The sequence below is a fragment of the Falco biarmicus genome, chromosome 1, assembly GCF_023638135.1.
Source record: "Falco biarmicus isolate bFalBia1 chromosome 1, bFalBia1.pri, whole genome shotgun sequence".
NCBI lineage: Eukaryota > Metazoa > Chordata > Aves > Falconiformes > Falconidae > Falco > Falco biarmicus.
The window spans coordinates 48,284,348-48,308,673 of record NC_079288.1 but is presented as its reverse complement, the minus strand read 5'-3'; the positions used below and the strand labels follow the sequence as shown (position 1 = coordinate 48,308,673).

The 24,326-nt window shown below is 37.7% G+C and overlaps 1 protein-coding gene across 1 annotated transcript in view; it reads right to left on the bottom strand.

Annotated features, from left to right (window-relative positions):
• Positions 1–432: 432 nt before the first annotated feature.
• PDGFC (platelet derived growth factor C) overlaps positions 433–24,326 on the bottom strand; it is a 135,249-nt gene continuing 111,355 nt past the window's right edge. The window contains exons 4-6 of the mRNA XM_056326538.1: positions 8,538–8,745; positions 2,717–2,934; positions 433–2,090 (exon numbers count right to left, since the gene is read on the bottom strand). Coding sequence (XP_056182513.1) covers positions 1,974–2,090; positions 2,717–2,934; positions 8,538–8,745 — 543 coding nt within the window. The 3' untranslated portion in view covers positions 433–1,973. The remainder of the gene's footprint in view (positions 2,091–2,716; positions 2,935–8,537; positions 8,746–24,326) is intronic.

Here is a 24,326-nt window from a genome sequence, read left to right as displayed (position 1 = left end):
TACACCAGGTATTTTTCTTGTTCAGTAGGAGATTGAAGGTGGGGCAAAACAGACCAGCTAAGACAAAATCAGAAGCCACCCAAAAATGTTCCAGAACTGATATCATAAAGTCATACCAACTTGCAAAAACCTCCAAATTTTCATTAGAACTCATTTGCAGGATGGAAACAATAACAGAAGATACTATTTCAACTTGATGGCTTCACATCCACACAGTTTTGAACACTCTGAGTGTTTGTACAAATAGCATTACATTCCTTCTTTCCCCTTTTTCTTCTTGTTGATCTACAGTAAAGCAGAATTAATAAAGCAAGTGGAAATTCTGGTAACAGAAGACACTTGTTTGCATAACTGACTTTCAAAATAGTAACTAGAAAATCACCCTGTAACTCTTCCTGTTACTGTATATTGAACAGATACAAATATGCAACATTTATTCTCCCAAAATTAGCATTATTACTTTATTTGGTGATTCATTACAATCTGCAAATCCAATAGTCAAAAAAAAATAAACTAGGCATAATGTTAAAGCATTTTACAAGCAAAATACTTTACTGTTTCTTTTTCAATTTGCATAGGGTGGGATAAGTGTATTGGTTAAAGAATATAACATACATAAGAACAAAACCATAGTTCATCAAACTGTACTGAAGAGTGTTATGTTCTTGTGAGTGACCAGTACTTAAAACAGCTATAACTGTCAATGGAAAACCATACACTTCAACATTAACAAGGCTGCCTTCCCAGGACCATGATGCATCATGAAGGCTGCAAGCCACTGGGCTTCTTTTCTCATGTTGTAGATCATCCTACTTTAAAGAAATTAAAGAGTTAAACAAGCCAGAACGCATCTATCTATGCTCATTTCTTTTCTACCTGAACAAAGGCCAGTATGGAGAGAGAGATTTTTTAAAGTCAGCTTCTGAAACCACTTGTAGTAAGGTCTGTCTCTCATATTTTCAGCATCACAGAGCTAGCAAGCTTAGAGCTTCACCCACACATCTCTGTTTATTACTACTGTGCATCCAAGGTAAAAGATCGTATTTTTTCACTGAGTAGCAACAAACTGCAAGGAGATCATCCCCCTTTCCCATTGTAACCACATCTCTGTTCCTCCAGCTGTATAAATCTGGCTTTAAAGTCTCACAAAACTAAAAAATAGTTGATCTATGTTGTAATAAAAAAACAAAAAGAATATTAAATACCTTTGGTAAAAATAGATATATTTAACAAGTTTAGAAAAGCAAATAGTTATATTGTCAAAAGGAGAGTATAAAAATGTACACGATAAAAAATAACAAACAAACAAAAAATCATCAGCCATAGTAGTAAGAACAAAGGCGCTGTTCTTTTCAACGTTTGCTTCCTTAGCTCATGTTACTGTCCAGTCTTCTTTCTAAAAGGCAGGAGCTTTACTAGAGCATATGGAAAAATCCAGTCCTTCCTACCAGCATTAAACAATTTAAGTTTAATTCAGAACAAGACAGTCTGTTTTAACCCAAGTTTATACAACAGTGACTGCTTTGATTTAGAGTACATAGGAGTAGTTGAACACAGAAAGAAAGATTTCAGGTGTTTTCAACCAGAGGCCAGATGTACTGGAGCTGTAGAAATGAGACAGCCAGCAGGATCAAGTCTCCATGATGTGAGCCTTCTAACTTTATTTTTACTCCTAAATTATAAATCCATGTATTGTCAAGAAAATTGTGGGGAACACAAACAATACATACATTTTAAATCCCTCATTGATGCCTTTCTCCCATCCTTTCACTGGGCCTCCAAACAGAGCTGTCATACAACATATAATCCCAGTTTGGCTTCTCCTCTTTTTAGAGCTCACTGGAAATCTTGAAGATGGAAGATCCCCAAAGCAAACAACTGAGATTACAGAAGGAGATAATGCACAAGCCCCATAATAGAATCAGCCATTGATTGAATGTGCTTTGAAAGAAAACAGCATAACTGAATCATGTTTATCCTTCAGTATTCCCTTTGCACACACAGTCACACTCCTCGTGGTGTTCCAAAGGTACATCTGTCAATGATTTATGCAATCCCCGGACGCCAATCCGTGGTTTCAGCTGAAGAACCTGAAGAAGAAGCCAAGCATCAAGAAAACAGCAAGTGCTTAATCACACACCTAGACTATGAGCTGGATTGCACTGGAAACACACTGGGTGGCAGGAAGCATATTAAAAGAAATAGGGTTTCCTCAGCTGAATTTCTTAATTTATTCAGCCCACTAATTATTATTTTTGCTTTTACATCATGCCCTTTATAAAATCAATTAAAAAATGTTGAACTGATACTTGCTTTTATCAAAGAGAGTCGTCTAGTTTATATTTCTACTTCATTTTATTAAGTGCCAACAGTATAGTTAGCTCAATGGAATTATTAGATAATTCTATAATAAATAATTTTAGCTACAGATTTATAACAATGGCAACGGACAGATAGCTGTTCCTTCATAAAATTCCCATCTACCACTAGAGAAAGCTGAATAAAGAGATGTGGTTGTGACATGCCTGAACTGCACCAGTAAACAAATACCCTAGGAATGACTTAATAGATATTACTTTTTTATGTAACACATCATTAAAACAGTAAAAATATATTAACTACAAATGCAATACAGTGGTGCATTCCTATAGTAAAAAGAAATTCCTTAATTGGCTTTCAGTATTTTCAAGCCTGCAAATGTAAAAAAATGACGTACCTCATGGTATTTTTTGGTGACTTTTGTTGGTACACACTGGCACTCATTGCAACTCTGGTGACAACAGGCACAGTTTCCACCACAACGTTTAACCAGAAGACACAATGGCCAGAAGATGGTGTCAGTTCGCTTCAACTCCTCCCTCAGTGACACTGAGAAGTTGCGAGGCGTACAACTATACAGCCGCACTTCCTCCTTGAGGAGGTTGAGATCCACCACTGCAAAAAGACAAACAAACTGGTGCTTTTCTGATTCGTAATCCAACTTCACTGGCGCAAACCAACTTCAGCAGTACAGAACCCTTGAGGAAAGTTCATTTTTGTGCCAGTGGTACAGGATCAGCACACAAGTGTAATCACGCAGTTATATGGATACCACAAAACCTAAATAGAACAATTGTTGTATAGGAATATTCACCAATTATTTTATAACTCTGGCAGAGTTGGTTCAAATGAAACAAAGCAAACTTTGGTGTTTTATTAAATCAACCCTAATGGAGTTCCCTTTGTTCATGCTCATACTCTGAGCTCTAGTGTTGTTATTCTGTATTAATTTTGCACTGGAGATACACACAGAGTAATTAAGAATCCTGCAAATCTCCAAACACATTTTTAATTCATTTGCATAAAGCATTCAAACTGCTTCTCTGCTAAAATTTCAATTATTGCTTCTTTGCAAGGGCAATGGAAGCGTAAGAAAGAATCAAATCCTTTGTATCCAAGAGGAACTCACTTCTACGGACCAAGAATGTCAAAAGTTATGCCATCATCAGTGAATACTGTACAGACAATGAATAAGCACACAAGTATGTGTATCTATATAACTGTTAGTAGGCTCCACTTTTCCCTTTCTCCTTCATAGCAGCACATATATCAAATTCTGTTGCTTTTCTAGGTTTCATTTTCACTTGAGGTGCCTCAAATAAAATACAGCTCCTCCTTTTAAGCACCTTACATGAAGTGCAAGTTAAAGATAATTAATATTTGGCACCAGTTTCTTTATAAACTGGTTCCACTGTATCACACTACGGTTCCACTACACCAATGGCTGAACAGCAAGCTCATGAAAAGACCTGAAACAGGGCAAGCTCCTTCAGGTTCACCTTAGCTGCATAGCCAAGAAAAAACATGCCTTGAAAGAGGCAGTTAAGAATGGGAAGAAAATAAAAAAAAGGGGGGGATTGATTTAGTGAAAAAAAATAATACAACTTTTACTTTGGTGAAAAGCAATGTAACTTCATTTATATCAGAAAAGCCAGAATATAACAATCATGATCTGAGATCTTTTGTCTGAGATGTTTCTCTTCACACCTACCACCACTAAGGAACTGAAGTAATGTCTAATTCACAGGGGTACGCTATCTAGTAAAAAGAAAAGGAAAAAAGAAAACCCTATGATAATACAGCTCCTGAGATGACTGAAATAGAGGTCTCAAACAAAGCAGCAAAGACCTTTAAACCAACTAGTTTTAGAGCTAAATCAAAAAGAAACTAGGGAAAAAATATCCCAGTGCATTGATATTAATGGACAAATACTTTAGAGTTATTGTGAGGAGTTCATAAACAAAAAGATACAAAATAAAGCTAAAATACATTCCTGATCTGATTCACCCTCTAGAGAAATACTGGTTTTTTCCCCTCTACTGACTGTGTAAAGAGCCTCTAGAGGTCACCAAGAAGAACTTCAGCCTATCAAGGCAAGATAACACCCCTCAATTCCATTTCAACACTTAAGAAATAAAGTGAATTTAGCAGCTGCATTTCTTTGGTAGAAATGCTCACTAGTACTGTCGCAGGAGCAAATCTTTCTGCAGCAACTTCATTCCATGTTTGTTCAAACATTTCTTTTGCAGACCATATCCACATGCTGGCATCCATAAGTAATGGTTTATGGTTGTGAAAGGTCAGTTAAACACACTGAAGCCTTTTTTCTGCTTGTACTTACAGTGAATGCCAAGCTGTGGCACTTCATACCATCGCTATCAGGTTAACATAGGCTCCTAAATAAACAATCTGATTTTTAAAAGCAAGGAGTGTGTAATAACTCCAATAAAGTTACTGATAGGATGCCAGCCCGCCTCCCACACTGCAAGAACATTCCTTGGAGAAAGCTGAGAAGTGAGCAAAGGAAAAGAGAGACAAAACTTCTGAGGGAGAGAATCACTGTGAGAAATTAGAAATGATTTAAGCTCTTCTGATCAGCTAATAGCTCTAGGCTCAGTCATTTAGAGGGTGGACATGTCTACCTCTATTAATCAAGGACTACGGATAGGAATGGAATACTTCTTTTTCCTGTTATGTTTTCAAACACGTAATAAGTGAACTGTCTCAATGAGGATAAAATGCCTAAAGCACAATGACAGAAATGCTAGTTCTGGTAATACTTTCTACTGGTAGATTTCTACAGAGAAGACTGACATGCTTCATACAGGGAATTTTAAGGAGCTAAGCTTATGCAACCTAACACAATTGCTGCTCAGCCCTCCACAATGAGAAACTGAAAACAGAAGCTGGAGACGGATGCCTCCTCCAGCAAGCCCACCGGCCAGCGGGACAGAGATGACCGAATGGCACTGTGTTCCTCCATCACCTCCTGCCTACTGGCAGCAGCAGAGGAAGGCATCCACTTCCCAGCACTAGCTGTAGTTACAACACAGAGAAAAGGGCAATGCGCTGAAATGAGCAGCGTATTACACATTTTGTCACAAAACTGGAATTAATTTAAACTGATCCCTTCAGACCTGCAAACTCAAACTTTAAAAGGGTTCTGTGGAAGATACCGCAGTGAGCTCTTAAGAGATATCTTTTAGTGTGCCTTACTGTTACAACAGGCTTCAGGAGAGATTAACAATGTCATGTTTGGTTTCCATGCTTTACAATCTGTGAAGGTATATTGCTATTATACCTCACAGTGAACCCTTGCCCTACCTTATGTAATTCAATTTCATTAAAAGGTCTGTGGCAAATTTATCTAGTGCTTATATAATCACCTCTTTGAAGTGTGTGAATGAAGCTGTTACTTTTTCAAAGAGTATCTGTCTGTCCAAAATTTACTTTAACACACTGTGGGCATGAAGCTAGATGAGAGAATGTATATATTCCCTTAAAAGTGTTTACTTAACCACAATAAAAGGTTATGTGGATTTCCCAAGTGCACTGAGTTACTGTACCTGTTATAATGTGAACATTTAAACACTCCTTCAAACTGGCTTCCACTCATGTATCATGTTTGACACAACAGTCAAAGTTCTTTTGTCTAGCACTAGCTCAGGAGGAATGGAAGGCTCTGCAGTAGCACGTGAATGGGACACACTAAAATAAAAATGAGGGGAGAAGGAAAACAGGGAGAAAAATATATAGATGTAGGCAGGTCTACAGTGAAATCTATTTGAAAAGTGCGCCTTCACTGGCACAAACAACTGAAGTAATCCACGTTCACACCAGCCTGAAAGTAACCATATTCTGCAACTGGCAATGCAACTGTCTGACACCTTCTGGGACATGTATCAAGCACCATGGGGAATCCTCTTTCCCAAAACATTTTTCCAGCTGGATGCTGCTCTCAGTCAATGAAAAATTAAATTCTGGTTAGGGCACTTGTGTGTGGGCACAAATAGCAGCAGGATGATTTTCATGCCCAAGCACATTGGAGATGCTCCTGGGAGTCTGAGTTTCTTACTGGCTTCTACAATAGGACAGAGCTGTTACAAAGCCCAAAATAAGGAGTAAAAAAACCATAAAACCCCCAAATAATTATAAAAGAGAAGCATCTACTAAGGACTATGGTTGCATCGTGGCTCTTCTTAAGCAGACTTCAGAATATGGTCTAATGATTATTTATAGATTTCTGTGGGAAGTGATGGGATCATTTTTTTGCACAGCAAAATATATTTTATTTTTACGTATGTTTAATATTATAAAAGAATTTAGGACTATATTTAGACATCAAAGCCTCTGAACTTGGTGTTTCTTCTTTCCTGGCTAGAAGTTTTTGGAAGCATTTTATCCAGAGAAAACATCAGACACAGAAGTTCTGTGGAATTTAGGTTGTCTAAATATAGTCTTTTTCATATGAATTATTAAGTAGGAGTAGAGGACAATACTCCTCTCTACATAAAGGAACATACACTTTTAATTACATTTTCATTTAATCTAGACATAAACTGATGTTTGTCTATGAAAGCAGGACAGTAATTTAGGTTTCACACAGAAATACTGTAAAAAAACCCAAACTTCATCTAATTACAGAATCAAAGAGTTTTAAAAAAACAGAAATTTTAGGGCACGTATTTCTCCCAAACATTTCTTAAAAAGGTTTTTAAATACAGCAAACATGCTACTAGAAGGAATAACGTTAAAAAAAGGGGGGGGGGGGGGGGGGAAGAAGAAAAAAGAGAGGTTTGCTTTCCCTATCTATCGAATAGCCCTAACAGTTAATACTATGTCATCTCAAATGGACACATTTTCCACCTCAGGCTATTACATTACACTCGGTAATGCAGTCTGAGGGTGGTCTCAAAGATAAATGTGGCAATACTGTGATATGTTTATTCAGTGGAAAAATCTATTTCAGCATCTAATTAGAAGTCTTTAAAAGATTTACTCTGATAGCTTCTTTCTAAGATATGTCTTGCAGGGAGTTGCTTTTGTCTATACAGATGTTATCGAACACCTGCATTTTAGTTTACGTAAGGTTTCACAAATTACATTTTGTTTTTCTCCCACTTACTGTATGCTTATGGCATATATTTGGCAAATACTGAATCTTTTTAATTAAGAAAGTGTTAAATGACTATCTGAAAGGCATGGTATACTGCTGAAAACTTTTAAAGGCACTTCCTCCTCTGACTTCTGACTTAGTTGCTGTGTGCATGATGAGTGTAGCAATACAGGTAGGGTAGAAGTGTTGATTTTTAGGTTCTGATCCAAGAATTAGCCATCAAAAACTTGAGTTAGAAAAGGTTCTTCTTCCACCTTTTTCTTGCTGATCAGATGATAATCTAGTTTATGTTTGTCAACAGAGGAGTCTATTCAGTTATGCTCATATATTTTCATTTTCAAGCTGTATGGTGGGCAAGGAAGGAGGTACTGCCTGCATGCTATCCATCCACATGCAATCCATACACATGAAATAGTGGGCAGCCTCTGGGTGATATGTGGTATAAAATTCACGAACGTCTAATGTAGATGGAAGAAAATGCCTTGCTGAACAAGAAAGAACTCCACAAGTCTTGAAATACATCATGTACTTTACATCTGATTAAACTGACAACTGCATGTGCAAACTGGACATGGGCACAGGGACTTCATGAGGTATCATGGAAGAGAAACATTTGGCTAATTGCTCTCAATTCTGAGAGATGGCGTAGAGACTGGAACAATTCTAAGGCAATAAACCAACTGTTCACATGATACAGTAAGTGTAAGAAATTACCTACCTCAAAAAAAAAGACATTTTTTGTCCTCCATAAAAAATAAGAAACCCACAAAGTCAGATTATGTCACCCAGCCAAGGTGCCCTGCTACTTTGGGTAAATAAAGGTCTCCCAGGTTCCCTACAGAAAACCACCCTGGCTGCTTCTGTATTTTTTTTTCCGTTTGTTACCTTATCCTACTAAATTCCTTTAAGTTTTGTGTTTAGTTATTGTCCTTTGTCATATATATAACAGTGAAAATAGCTAACAGCAATAATCTCTGATGTATTTCTAACATGTTCCTTGCTTGGAACCAAAATTCAAGGTGAAGAAACTCTTAATTACTGTTTCTTTGTTAAGAAAACATACCCATAGGAAGCTGCAAGGCCAGACAGAAGAGTAATTTACCTCTTGATTTCCTCCCGTGAATATATGCTTTTCCAAGAAGTTGCCACGTCGGCCTGTACAAATCTTCCAAATCCAGTTGCCACCGATCTGGTTCAAGGTATCGGATAAGTTCTTCCACAGTACTAAATCCAGCAACGGCATTGTTTAATACATCCAAGGGTAGGGCTGATGGTGGTAGCAATGATGGGCTAGGTGCTTCTGTGTGGTGCTGCAACCAAAGCCAAGAGAAGAGTACCAGTCAGAAGGTTAATGGACCTGCTTGGATGAAGTGCTGTACTTTATGAAGTTAATATAGCTAGGGAAGTTTGGAAGTGGCTAGCTTGTTTCTAATGTACAGTCTACCTAATAAGACAAACGACAAGAGTCAAAAAGTACCTAATTATTCTTCAGCAATAATTGTAAACAAACTTCCACGAGACAGTTTTCCCACTTCTTACATTCTAGCCTTGAGGACAGCATGCCACTATACCTGTTCTTTGAAGTTAACCGAATGACGGGCAAGATTTTAGAAATAGAACAAAGAGTGACTTGAAAATATGGCCCCATTACAGGCAATTACTGTATCCCTGTAGAAATCTGAGGAAACACACATTTCACATGCTGCCCTTCCTCTGAAACTTAGCCACAGTCATTGTCTTCTTGTCTTTCAATGTAAAATAGGAACATACCCTTGCACAAAGACAGCAAATATTCCTGCTCTCATCTATAGACAAAATGCTCCAGTTGTGTCTCATACAGTACTAAGAATTATGTTTCTGGTTAAACAATAATGAACAGAGTAATAACAACATCTGGCATTACCATAATTATTTCTCCATTAAGAAGAAAAAAACCCATGTTCCCAAGGATATCAAAAGTACTTAAATGCTGAAATTGAGTACTGAAAATGTCTATGTACTTTCCCACAGCACAAATCTCACTGACAAATTCGCTGGATCAGGGGTACTCAGTCACAGGCAATTCAAGCACAGTGAGACTTCTGGCTTTGCTCACTCTACAATCTGCTTAAAAATTATGCATTGATTTGTATTTTCAAAAGAATTAAAAAAGGCAGGAAAGAAAGCCTAAGCAGGAAGCTGCTGCAGCACCGTACGTTTCTTTAGGGGTTTATATGGGCAGACATCACTACAGACATTATGTCCACAGCACTGCGCTAGAGCGTTTATCTGGACCATATAAGAGGGATGAAGAAAGATTTGAACATACTGCTGATTTATGGGATGGGAAGGACAAGAAATCTTGAACTTAAATGTGAAGGACTACGTGCATCACTGCTCTCAAGTGTAGTCCATAGAAGATTTAGGGAAAATTGATTCACTGTAAGTACAGCCAGGTTTTGGAAAAGGTTCCCCAGCCAGGCTGCACAGTATCCATCGTTGGAGGCTTTCAATACCTGATGGATAAAGCCCTGAGCAATGGTCTGACCTCGGACCTGACCTTACCTTGAACAGGCGTTAAACCAGAGACCTCCTGAGGTCACTTGCTGATTTTTCCTACAACAATCTTACAACATAATATTAAGAATGAAGGACTGAATGTTCCTCCAGTAAGTGAACTAACATGCTTCTTGTCCCTTCCCTGTGCAGTACCTGTTAGTACTGTACAAAATTTACACATAGATATATTTATTTCTATTTTATATGTATATATTTATATATTTAGAAATCCTCATACCACTTAGCCTCAAAATGGCACTCCCAGTACTCTAATGTGTGTTCATACTGTAATTTTTTACATCTATAATGTCAGATCAATTGAATTCACTTACTTTTTCAAAACAATCAAAGAAATTTATGAGAAATGCAAGTTATGCAGGAAACATTTTTAAATAAAATAATCCTTGCAACACTGATTACTGAACAGCAGTTTTCTAAAATACATATGCCTGTGATAGCTGTATTTCATACCAGTAATTATATTTTCCTTTCTGTGCTCTCAGTTCTATTAAGTATGCATTTTTGGTTTCAGCTAAATGTGTGGTTGAAAGGGCAGCAAATGGAAGTAACCACCATGCCCTTCCTATTTTTTGCTTCAAGGTTTCTTCTCTCTTCATCTTCAAGAAATGCAGTCACTAAAATAATTTATACTGCTTTTTAACTGGCAGTCTTGCAAAAATAATACAAAACATAGATCTAGTGTGCTGCTACCATTAAATTTACCATATTTTCATCTTGCTAATCTAATAGCAAACAAAATAGTTCCTTCCCATTCTCAGTGAATGAGGATTTCAAAAAAGTTAAAATATTTCTTTTCCTCTTCTCTCCACTGTCCACAATAAAAATAATAACATGTTGATCCATCTATTAGGTTAGGATAATAAAGTAACAGATTCTGGTCTATAATTTAAATATTTGCTCTTAGCAAAACATGCTACTCAGCAAGTTTCAAAATAGCGCTGTGACACTGTAATTCAGATGGTTGAAAAAATAAATATTCCAAAATTTTTCTTCCTGTTTTTCTCCACGGTGATGTATTCATAACAGTCACATTTCCTGGTTTGAAGGTGTAGGGTTTGGCTAAGGTGAAAAACAAAATAAGGATGAAATGGTAGAACTAGTACCTATCTTTTATTTTGTTTCCAGCTGAAGAATTTACTTCAGTGTCCCACTTCTACTGCGATTTTTTGTCGTCAATGGATAGATTCCAGGTGAAAATTTGTTGGTCTAAAATCTATTTCCACATTTACAACTTAGAACATGCACACTCAGCAATACATACATAGGAACTAACACATCAATTTACATTTTTCTGGATTCAGTAGGCATTTTCCTCAGTTTAAAATGTTAAATGAGGATATGGCGAAGCATTGCACTTAATGGTAACACAATTAAACTGTCATCACTTTCTAATCGTTCTCAGAGCAAGCCAAAACATAAAGAAAAGGCAGCTGAAACAGAAAAAATGTACAACCTTGAAGATGAACATTTTAGAATAGCTAAAATCTCAAGACTAAGAACATTTTTCCCAATCTCTTAATTTAGACCATTTAAATAATTAAAATGCACCAAAAAATAAAGATATTTGATATCATTAAGCTATAAATGCTGTAAGTTATATTTATAACATAATAACCTTTATGAAAACTCATTTCAATAAATTGTTTAATATAAATGGTAATTCAAATTATACTATACATTGCTTTTACTTGGTAATAGATACTACTTATTTTATCATTTAAACCTTTTAGCTAGACCATCCAGGGCAGCATAAATGGTACTCCTTCCTTTGACTGAAATTATATCTTGGACAATTTTAAGCAATTTATAATTCCACTTTGCTTTCACAAATTTTTTTTTGTGTTCACACCTGCTGGTGTGTGTCATGGGTCCTTTGTTTACAACTGCAGTAAGGTTTTACTTTTCGAGAAAGTAACAGGAAAATGACTTAATGCAAGAAATTAAAACTCAACTTCATTGGTGGGACATATGGTTTAAAACAAGGAAATACAAATCTTTAGTATAACTCTGAAATACAGCATAATAGTTGCAACTTCAAAATGCTGAAATGCTCCTTAAATGGAGCTTTTCCCCACTTTATAGCAAATCCATCACTTCTATTATAATTCATTCCCATTAAATAATCTCAGATGAAAATCGACGTGCCTAGAATTTAATCTACATCTCTCTTGACATTCCTTCTGTGACCCTTGCCTCCACCTGCAAGCCTGACACGAACTGGTGCTGTCAAGCCTGTGCAGCGCTACCGAGAGCAGTACTCAGCAGGTCCCAGAGATGCAATTTCAGTGCAGACCAGTGGTGTGAAGGCCTCACAGGAGGACCACTGATGAGCTCGAGCAGCTTTGCTGCACCATGTTGATGGCAGACAGTGAAGATGTCTCTTCTGCTACTGTCATGGCTCCCTGTCAACTGTACATCTATTCTACAGCTGACATCACCTAACTTACTCCACGGAACTATATCACGTCTCCCCTAACAGGTCAGCTAGCACATAACCAACCTTCGATATAACAGACACCTCTTTAGCTGACAGAGGAGACATTATCCAAGAGAGCAGACACTTGCTTAGGTATAGCAGCTATCCAAGATAGCTTTCCTGATGGAGACCACTTACTGGGAAGTGATGTTCTCTAAGCTTTTCTACAATAAATGCTAATTGACAGTTAATACCTTTTCTGTCATAACAGCAGATCTGCAATTAATACCAATGTTTTAGGCTTGAGACCACCCTTTTTTTTTTTTTTTTAAGTTTGGGGTTTTTTTCTTCCTGACCATCAATAATTTCTGTCAAGGCCGATTTGAAAAGTACACCAAGTTCTGTATTCAAAATGATTCCTTTAGTACACAAAACACACTGTTGTTTTTATTTTTGTGCCCAAGAAACAACTTCAATTTACTTTAATAAGAATAAACATGTTTAAAACCAAGATAGAGCCAAACAGTTGCATCTTTACTTTAATTAAAATTATTCAGAATGAAAACCAGAGAAGAAAACACAGGGCTTTCTGCTGCCCTGTAGAATGCCAAGAATGACAATTAGTGTTGGATCAAACTGAATTTTCATTAGGTCAGTTTATATTGTATTTCTCCATGTGTACATCACTATCAAAACAAATACCTTATAGAAATCCCTAAAGGCATTCACAAGTATAAAAGACAGGCAAATTGACCAAATTTAGGCAACAGTTTAAGATACGGGCTTGGAAAACAGGAAGGAAATAAATAATATAGACTAACTTCACAAAACTACCCAGCCCTGAAGATTATACATAACAGTACCCCAGAAGAAACTTGGGGAGTAAAATGCATTTTAGTGTGCTCACAACATTAGTTGTACCCTATTAAAGGAATCAAAGCTGCCCCATCTACCCTCTTTCTCCAGGGGGAAAGGGGAGGACGCTCCTCTAAGTAGAAAAGAAGAAAACCACCAGTGAAGCAGTAAGTCTGAACAAAAGTTGCAACAAATGCATCTGAAATTACCTAGTTGAAGCTCAAAGCTAAAGAATGATTGAGTATGTAGATTTGTGATTAATTTTTTGTTCTGACACATATTTCCTGTATGATCCTCAGCGCCGCATTTAGGCCACAGCTTCATGGTAAAGCATCTGGCAGCAGCATCTCCTTGCTACACCAGCATGACTCTGTATGTGGCTGCATCACAAACACAAAGTAATCTTTCTGAAAAAGAGTATTTCTCATTTCCTTTTTTCTTTAACCACAATCTTATTCACAGCACAGACCTCCAACAGCTAAGCCAGCACAACCAGGAGTGCAGTGATGGCTAACACAAACATTTTTAGATTCACTCTGGCACCAGGAATTTCTTAGCATATAGGTTTGTAACACAGCCTTATCAAACCTGTAAAGCCAGCGTAAGGGCAATTCCTTGACCTCACGAGTTCTAAGAGAGAACAAATACAACAGGCATTTATTAGATGCTCATGATTGGGTTATCTGAAGAATCCAGAAGTATTTTAGAGATAAAGGGTAAAACTTTGGATATGAGACTGCATGCTATAACCTTTCCCATCCTGCCACTTTCCATCCACTGAACCTGCTTCAAGGATAAACAGTTCAAAACAAAACAGCACTCGCCTACAATCTACACAAGATCAGCTCTTAAGCACCATCACAATCTAAGGAAAGCCTTCCTTTTGCACCTGGCTCATTAGGCAGGACTATCAAGGTACTGACACTACCCTCTTCCAGTTAAAGGAGAGGCAAGAAGTAATTTTGTTATTTTGCTGCAGCCAGGAGCGAGGAATTTCATGTTTAATAACGCAATCACCAGGTCAAGACTGCAGCAACAAAAACAAGTGAGTCAAACACTTGGCACGAGAGGACAGTTACAAGTAGTGAATAATATCTCTAAAATAATTCTCTCCCCACAAAAAAAATCCCCATTTTTTGGATTTCTTGTCTTGAAGAAACATCGTCAAGCAGTTTCTGAGTGAAAACCCATTCATCAGTTGGCACAGTTTGGAGAAACTATTAAACATCAGTACGGTTTAATCAAACTAGAAGGGACTCCATAACAAGGAAAACCTCCAGATGAACCTCTTTTCCTCCTCCAAAAACCAACTAGGATCAGTACCTTGAAAGAAATAAAATATTTCTTCTGATGAAATACATGTACAGCTTTTTGTTTAATTATTATACAGGAACACTCCAAGTCCTGCTTAGATTTACAGATATGCTCTTGAAACTAATAGTACATGCACATTCTTGTAACGCTCACAATAAAGAAAGCCTGTTTTCTTCCTTTATAATCACAGGTAGCCCTCCTATTAGCTTCGTTAGAAGATATGAGGGAGAGTAGGTATCCAGCTCTTCCTGAGTTTGCCCTAAGGACATAGAAGCTTCCTGGCATAACAACAGCTCTTTCTTTTTTCCCATTGAGTACATGCAGTAATAACTGTGAAAAGCCTCTAGAAATCCTGAAAGCTTTTACTTGCTTGCATGCATGCAGTACAAAAAAGCTAATCCATTTGTGAGAGTCTGTCACTTATAAAGACATCCCTGTGCGACATTAACCTGCACCATGGCTATGCAAAATATTAGTCCTGTTCAAATTAGTCTGTTCAAGTAGCAATGTAGAAGGAAGTGAGGCTGTAGTTGGGGTTGTGTGCAACCACCTAAGAAGAGAACTCAAGTTCCAGGATTCTCTTCTAGTGCCTCCAGCAAAGGAATGAAAAAAGAAAAAAAAAGAAAAAGAAAAAAAAAGAAATAAAAAAAAGTAGGAGCAAAGGCAGATAATCAATTTAGACTGCCAAAGCCGGGGAATAAGGCAAGGATGTTTACTTGCATCTGACAGAGATGGAAGCCAGGAATGCCGGCGCAGCTCCCATCCATTGTGCACTTTGTACTTTTTTAGCTGAAGTTACCGTCACAGCAGCGAGGCTGGTTGCATGAGACACAGCAGCTCCAGGGCTGGTAAGTAGGTAGGTCTGGTAAATGAAGCTCCAATGGCACTGAAGTAAACATGCATCTCGTTCAGCTATCTTCGCTTCAGGGACGTAACTTCTGCCAGTCAAATGACACACAGGTAGGGGTACCAACCCTCCTCAGTTTAATCAGCCGCTGCACATGAGATCCAGAATGCAGGGTGACAGCCTCCCTCTTCCTTACTGTGCCTCCAGCTCTCTGCCTTTCACAGGCTCCCTACATTTTCTGATCTTACACTGTGCTACAATCACTTATCAAAAGCTTGTCCAGCCTCTCTTGCTGGCTACATGCAAGGCTTTCCTTTTATCTCACCAAGGACTTCATTTGCTGAGTATTCATGCCCTTGCACCGATTTCCATCTTAAAGCCAGCAGAGATGGCTTTCCAGACTCTACATCGGTATTTTTGTTACTACGGCACTTTGAGGATTGCTTCCCAAATTGTGCATCATTTCTGCTCTTCTTCCCATGACTGTCAACAGGAGAAAGGTCACAAGGGAAAGTGAATCCGTTCGTGGCTTTCTGTCTTTGCCTGACACAGGTGTGAACATGTAGAAGCAGTACTAGGAGCAGCCTAACTTTTCATCAGGTTAAAGTTTTGAGATAAAATGTATTTTTTGAAAAGCATTAAATATTCCCCCAAAGAGAGTTTCTCTGCAGTTCACAGAGAAGGCCTGGAATTCTAATTGTGCTGGAAACAACTAGGAGGTGGTCTCAAGGAAATCAGCAGCATGGAAATAGCACAGGATGTCACTAATTATCAGCTTTCTTCCAGAAAATTGCAGGTTTTGCCTGAATCCTGTGCACACTGACACCCTTTGAAATACACAGCATAGGTGTGAAAGCCACTCTTGTGAAGACAAAAACACACCGAGACAGCAAAGTTCATAAACTCTCAGAAGATGCCATCAACAGCAATAATCTTTGGAAGCCATTTCCAAAAAACTTCAGTGATTTGGTTAGTTCTCTTCATAAATATCTATAATCATGTATGTGTACACATATGACATATGTATGTGGGTTTTCATATGTATGAAAGTAAATTTTGCTTTTTCCTGTGATCACATGTATTGTAATAATCCACACTGATTCATTTTTAAGTGCAAAAAGAAAACTAACGTTCACAGTAATGTATTGTATGGAAGACCTTATTGTCAATACACTTCATCATGATAGTTGTGTTTTCTATTCCTAGGAAATATATACACACAGAGAACTATCTGTCTTGGATGCAGTTGCATGGAATTCTTGATTTTTTCAGTGCATCTGGTAAGTCTCACCGAAACAGCGCACACGACTTCATAAGGATTTCATAAGCACTACACTACACAACTGCCAGTTTTCTCTCTCCTGTCTCTCCTCTACTGAAAGTATTTGTTATTCTACAAAATGATGCAGTGATTCTGCTCTTCTGGGCAAGAATTTTCATCCACTGATTTGTTCTTTCAGTTAATTAAGGAGAGAAGAGGTATAACGAAAGCTGTGTTGCCAGCATCTGTGGCGACCGTGGAGGTCTCAAACCACGACGCATGCAATCCCTGCAACCCCTAGAATCCATAAAGCTTGCAGATTCAGCCTAACTGCAAGAGAAGTAAAATCTTGATGCCTTTCTACCTTTGCCATGGGTTTTTACTATATTTGCTTACATTAGGAATTTGTGGAGACAGTACTAAACGAGAAGATTCTAGATAGAAGACTCAAAGAAAGGCAAGCCCTCTCACGACTCGGACACATTGTGACCCAGTAGCCAAACAGCCGCCCCCTAAAACATGTACCAAGTTTAACAGGGAGCATTGATCTTAAAGGTCTTTTCCAACCTAAAGGATTCTATGATTTAAAAGCAAACACTTAAGTCTGTGATTAATCAGGTCTAATAGTACAGCACAAGTTATACTACGCTGTGTCAGAACCATGACAAAAAGTTTTAAAGGGAAATCAGTATGTCAGTTTTCATCAAGAGTCCCTCAAATGATTTTTTTTGTTTTCAGATTACTGTAGATATGCAAACTAATTTTAGGTATATAATCCCTAATTATTATATACAGTATATATGGCTACTGTAAAGTACACTTGTGCAGAGTACTATCTAAACTGCAACGATTTCCAAACCCTTATTTTTTAGCGAGCACCATCTTCTTGTTTATACATCTCTCTCTTCTGAGACTTTGAACAAAATCTACAGTGAGCTCTCCCCACCCCATACAAGCACATATATATATATATATGCCATAAGAAAAAGTAAGTCTACCTTCCGTATCCTAGCAATAACTGCAAAATATTTTCATTTCTGACCTTCAGAGAAACTCGCGTTATAACATTCTCAAAGCAAATATATGTGATACATTTAAAAATAGACGTTTATCTACCTCATGCACGTAGCGAATAGGACTATAACTGCAACTCTAAAAAGTTAAAACCCAGTAGATAATTTTCTTTCTTGTATTATTTGAATGCTTAATAAAAATATTTAGTTTAATTCAGACCACAGTATCTGTATGTGGTCAGTATATACTATATAGTATATAGTGTATATATATATACACTAGTGTGTATATATATAGTATATACTAGTATCTGTATACACATTTTAAAGAATATGATGTCTGTGCTTGTGTGTTGATACAAAGTACCTGATGAAAATGACAGAAAATACTGTGTATTTGCCAAAACACAGTAGACTCTATAATTGCCAATACACAGTAGACTGTGTAATCCCAAAATAATTGATTGAAGTACAGTTTCTCTCACTAGATACTCATAAAAATCTTTGTTTGGAGAAAGTCCTGCAAATGTGCTGTCCCGCAGTACGGCGCTAACACAACCAAAACCCCCAATGTCTACAAAATCATCATCTCCAAGTCTGATAGCACTTTTATTTTTTTAATATTCACAGAACTGTCCTAAACAGATAAACGGTGGCAGTGAGCCATTTCAATGCATGGAATGTGAGGGAACACACATCTTTTGTAAGCACCTGCTAGAGGCCTGGTTGAAGCCCTTGTAGCGGGGGTTGGCAGCACCCTCCCACCTCGATGGCCCCTGCTCAGGACAGCGGGTTAATCACGTCATGTGGCACTGCTGCTGATTCCTGGGCGTTAAGGTTTAAAAACACAAAGTATTTTCTGAAATAGTAACCGTGTCCTCCCTATCTTCCTTCCTATCAACTCTTCGTTATTATACAAACTGCTCATCATCGTATTTAAGGACAATGAAAGTTTATCCTCTGCCCATCAGTCTTCACTCATGGTTAGAAGGCCATCTGCAGGCTCATGCCCAGCTCCAGGGCACAACTCCGTACTGATTTCTTACTGTATTTTCCAATAAAGGTGATGTTTTCTCCTCATACAAAGCTGACATACAACACTACAGAGACCCTTCTAAAACGAGTCCATTATTGCGTCGCTTCATGGCTTTCTGTACATATCCACTACCGCCTTTCTACAGTTCAGCTACGAACTCTGAATGTAACTTGTTTTTTGGTTTGTGCTTGAATTGTGCTTGTGATTAAGGCACTAGGGTAGTTCATGGCTGCTTTTAACACTAATAACACCACTTTGGACCAAAATATCCTTTGACAGATCAAAGATACGTGAATGCATGTATGAGTAGACAGCTGAATAAGTGTTTTTCACATGCTGGTATAAGCAAACGCTTTCCCTCATTTTGTGAAAATATGTGTAGGGTCAATAAAAGAGAAGTATAAATATTGTATATGCTATCCACCACTTAATTGTATTGGATGAACCTGATTATTTTTTCTTTATATATATAGACAGTAGCATTGCAATTGATATATTTTTGTTCACTAAATGATATTTTCTAGAACATTCTATTTTGATGAATGTTGTGTTACACCTGCAGTTCCTTTCTGGAAGGGAAACATTTTAATAAAGAATTATATACCAAATACTGAGAGCAAGAAAGACAATCTGCCTTCTCAGTATTTGTAATGACATCCTAATTTTTTTATTTTTATTTTTTTTACAGTTCAATTCAACAGTCATATTTAGTGTACAGAGACCCCTGGCTACAAGATCTAACCGATTTTAGCAGAAAGGGAAGGACAAAAGTATCCCATCACAGATTAACTTCTTTCACTGAAACTCTGATATTATGCACGTCCTGTACAACCTGTTGTAACTTGAAAAAAGAAACCTGTTGTAGGCTGAAATGCAGAATAGCTTTTACTGCAGTTAGGAGAAGGATTTGCAGAAGAACAATCTGAATTATGCTTAAAATGTGAAATTATCATCTAAAAGGAGGAATGTCATTGTAATTGGACAAGGAGTAAAGAGACTCAGTGCACAAACAAGTCAATGCAAAAAGAGAATCACCCAATCAGAATGCAACGAGCATGTGGATACAGTTCAACAAATGTTTGCTCAGATCTTGTTGCAAATGGGGTTCCTGCGATTATTAATCACTGTGTTCACAGACACACCCAAAATTTATACAGGAAACACACTTGCATCTGTTACATTTATGATTTACGGAAGCATTTTTGTTGTTGTTCAGTACACAGAGCTCTAGCTCTTACTTGACAGACAGTACTTTATAAGGAATAAACATCAACATAAGTGCAGCTGTTCTGAATAGAAAGAAGTTTTCGTACATTCTTCTATGACAGGGGATGTGGTCAGCCGTAATTAGAGGACATCATGTTTGCAGACCTTTTTTAAAATGACTCATTTTACTCAAAATATATGAATACTTATAAAAAGCTTAACCAAATGGAACAGCAGCAAGTGTTTGGAGTCAGGGAACGAACTGCTCTTTAACATCCCTCTAGGTATTAGAAATGACTAGCTGTTGTTAAGAAAATGTTTACTTATCCCAGTAGGTTCACAGGAGGTTCATCAAACATTAAACACTAGGAATGACGGTTTATTACAACTGCAAAGTGTGTTTGGCAAGGACAATGAAAATTACTTCTACAGTAGATGCAATTTTAGTTGGATCCTTTAGTATACATGTTAAATTGCATTCCACAACAGGTTTCTGTTCATTTCGTATCACAATAAAGGAACACACCCAACATTCCTGTACAGCAGACACTGCAGATCAGAGCTTGTCCTGCCTTGGAGGTAGAAAGTCCTTGAACAAAACATTACATTACAGGGAAGGAACCTCAGCTCTGCCCTCATATATCTGTTCATTGTGCCATCAAACATGTTACAGGTTTACCTTATTTTAAGATCTATGAAGAAAACATTTTGTATTGTTTACTCGTCATATATAAATTTACTTTATATGTAGCATACATGTCACAACCCAAAAAGTGCGGTGGAGGCTATGGCTGCATTGTCCACAGAAACACTCTCACACCATTTGAACAAGCCAGATTTGTAAATTGTGAGCTAGCTTTTATAGCTCTATACTGCTAACCATAACATTGTCCTGACATTCTCTTTAACATTCAGCTGGATCACTTCTACCTACATATTTTCCACTGCCTAGATCTCTTCTTAATTCCCATCTCGTTACTTCATTATGCTTTCAAATATATTGGGCACTCATGTATAGTATATGTGATTACACAACAACTAAAAGGCAAAATCAGAGAAATTTAAGAAAAACGCTTACACACACACACCCTTGCATTTAGGAGTAAAACATGAAAACCATAAATGCAATATTGTAAGCACAGAAGTCTTGAAGTAGAATAAACAGTGTTACATGGGAACAAAACCTGAATAGGAGACAATATGATCCTGTTATGAAAAGGCAAATCTCGTTCAGATCTATTCAGAACAGCACCATAAACCCAGACTACTGAGTTGCCAGACAGGTCTTAGCTGAAATAATGTCTTCAGATTTATCTCCAGCACTTGTAAAATTAGGCAGAGAAAGAGAATATTCAGAGGAAAGAGCAAGAAGAAAAACAAAACATGAACTATGGATAAAAAATCCCAGCAAGTGATACAAGTTCCTGTAATCTTGACAAGACAAGGCTGACAGGAGATGTGATAACAAACATCAAAGAAAGCATCAGATGATCAGCTGTTCCCTAGTCCATCAACGATAGCAAAGATTTATGTTACATATTAGAAAAAAAAAATCATACTATGTAAAGCAGTGCAATAGATGATAGGGGAAATCTCCGAAATCTTCATTCCTGAACTTAAGGAACAGTACAAATATCTAGAAAAAATGAGCTTGGTCTATCTGCTCCCTGCTTAGGGCAGGAAAACACCTCAGAAAAGATCCCACTGAGATCCCTTCAACCCTGCATTTCTGTGATTGCATTACACAGCATCTATGTGCTAACCTTGCTGTTTATAGAAAACATGTAAAATCATGCTGAGGGAAATGCTGAATTCTAGAAACAAATTAATTCTAAAGAATCTTAATATCTATACTATTGACTAGCTATGGCTCAAGATCTTCTGTATACACAACCAAACTCTATTACACATTTTTCTTCAGTGATTATATTTCCTTTTGTACCCTTCAGATTTATTCTATTAATGCTGTAATAAAAATCAGTAACTGCATGTCTGTATATCTAAACATAGAATATTTGGTAGTAAAATATGTTTTGTTTTTTTTGTTGCTTGTCAACCCACAAGCCCTTAACTCACGTGAGAATATGTAAATCAGAGAAATTATTCCGATTTTGGACTTTAATGTATCTACCTTCTCTTGAAGAAAAGTAAGGTGTCACAGGTTTTAATGAAAGTTGGTTCCTTGGGAGCAGCAGAAGTTTCTTTGGTGGTATGATATACAATTTTTCTGAAGCCTCAAAACAGTATGTAATATAGCCCATTTAAGAAGATGGTTTTATCATCAGTTATAAAATAAAAGTAGATGCATTTCTGCCATGCTCCTCTTTTTCAGTTTCTGTGGCTGCAATTTAAAATGGATCTTTCAAAGATGTTTTCAAAGCGGACTCCTTCATTCTATTTCTAGTAGGCTTGCATGAAATTGTGCTGCTTACAGCATGAACAAATCTATTAAAATAGAACAGCTTGAATTTTAACGACACGACTACAAGTAACTGCCTCAGCCTGATTCTTGGTGTTATTAAAAAAACAACAACTTTCAAACAAACTAATTGTAATGAATTTTCCTATAATGACTTTTCTTATAATGAAGAAATATGTTTTCCTTTGCACATGCAATTCCTTCTCAGCCCTTTCCTTGACACATGTAAAAAGAAAAAGGAAAGATGAAGTCTACCAAGCAATAAACCCATGGTATTAAGAAATCCAGTATGTTGTAGAGCAAATCTTATTCTCCTGAAGACCGCTAGTAAATCAATCAACTGCTATTAAGCCTGAAAGAGCTTCAGTTATAACACTGTCACTGTCCACAAATGTGGCCAAAATATCTCTAACTGGAACAGTCACCTTGATCAAGTCTTTTGTTATGCACATATATATATATACATGTGTGTGTGTGTGTGTGTGTGTGTGTGTGGTGAGCTGACCTTGGCTGGACCAGGTGCCCACCAAGCTGCTCAATCACTCCCCTCCTCAGCAGAACAGGGTAGGCAGAAAATAAGATGGCAAAACCTTGTGGGTCAAGATGAAGGCAGATTAATGAAGCAATAGCAAGAGTTGTGCACACACAGAAGTGAAGGAAAACACAAGATGTTACTCTCTGCTGCCCAGCAGCAGGTGATGTTTGGTCACTTCCCAAGGAGCAGGGCTTCAGTATGTGTAACAACTGCTCCAAAAGACAGTAACAAATGCCTCCCCTTCCTCCTCCTTTCTCTTAGCTTTTATGTCTGAATAGGCGTCATAGGGTACGGAACACCCCTTTGGTCACTCTGGGTCAGCTGTCCTGGCCGTGTCCCCTCCCAAGAACTTGCCCACCCCCAGCCTGCTGGTGAGGGAGGGGGAAGGTTGGAGGGACAGCCCCGATGCTGTGCGAGCGCTGCTCAGCAGTGGTCAGACACCGCTGTGTATTCAGCACCCTTCCAGCTACTGACACAAGCAGAGCGCTGTGAGGGCTGCCACGGGGCTCAGCCAGACCCAATGCAATATAATCACATTAATTTGGGCTTGCTAACATAACACAAGTAAGGGTGGCACAGCCTGTAGCAGAAATAACGGAAAAATGATGCTGACTTATGTTCTCAACCAGGCCATTAGTTTTCCTTGTAATGTCTTAAATACCAAGTCTATTCAGGCATCGATTGTGGCCACAATCCTGCAACCAGAACTGCCAGCACCATCACACGGACTCAAAGGGCTCCCCCCGCATGCACACAGCTGCGCACCATCTCACCTCACTTCTCTGCTCCTGCACGCCCACTGTGCTGGGAAGCTGGACACCTACCTGCACAAGAAAAGAAAAACGCTGCACTAACCTTAACCCATTTACACACTGCTGTTCTACCCCTACATTTAAAGAAGGTGAGTTTGGTAAGTGGTTTTTTTTCAATTATTATTTCAAAAGCATAATTTTAAAAGAGTTGCAAAGCCTTCTACAGAGTCATTGCTCATTCTATTTCTCACATCCACCTTTTTTATAAAAGGCTTTTTAACACCCATTTGAAAATTAATATTTACACACCAAAACATACTTTTCTGCTTGTGTTTATACTTAAAATATTTTCTCCCTCAGTTTCTTACTTCCCTGTTCACTGATTCAGGAATACAGGGTGTTTCTGATGATTTCATGTAGAATACGTGGAACTAATTACAGAACACAGACATCAAAAACTGTGGTTTTCTAGCTTCAATTAATTGTGGTTTCACAGGCTGCTATTCATTGCAACCTAGGAAGTGGTTAGATGTGGGGATTATTATCAGTTTAAATAAAGAGACAAAGTGTGAGGCATTGGTTCCACCTGAACTTTCCAGCCCATAAAAAAAAGTATGATTTTCTGTGAACTGCAGACATTGTTTTCATTCTGTTGACCCCAACATTACACAGAAATAT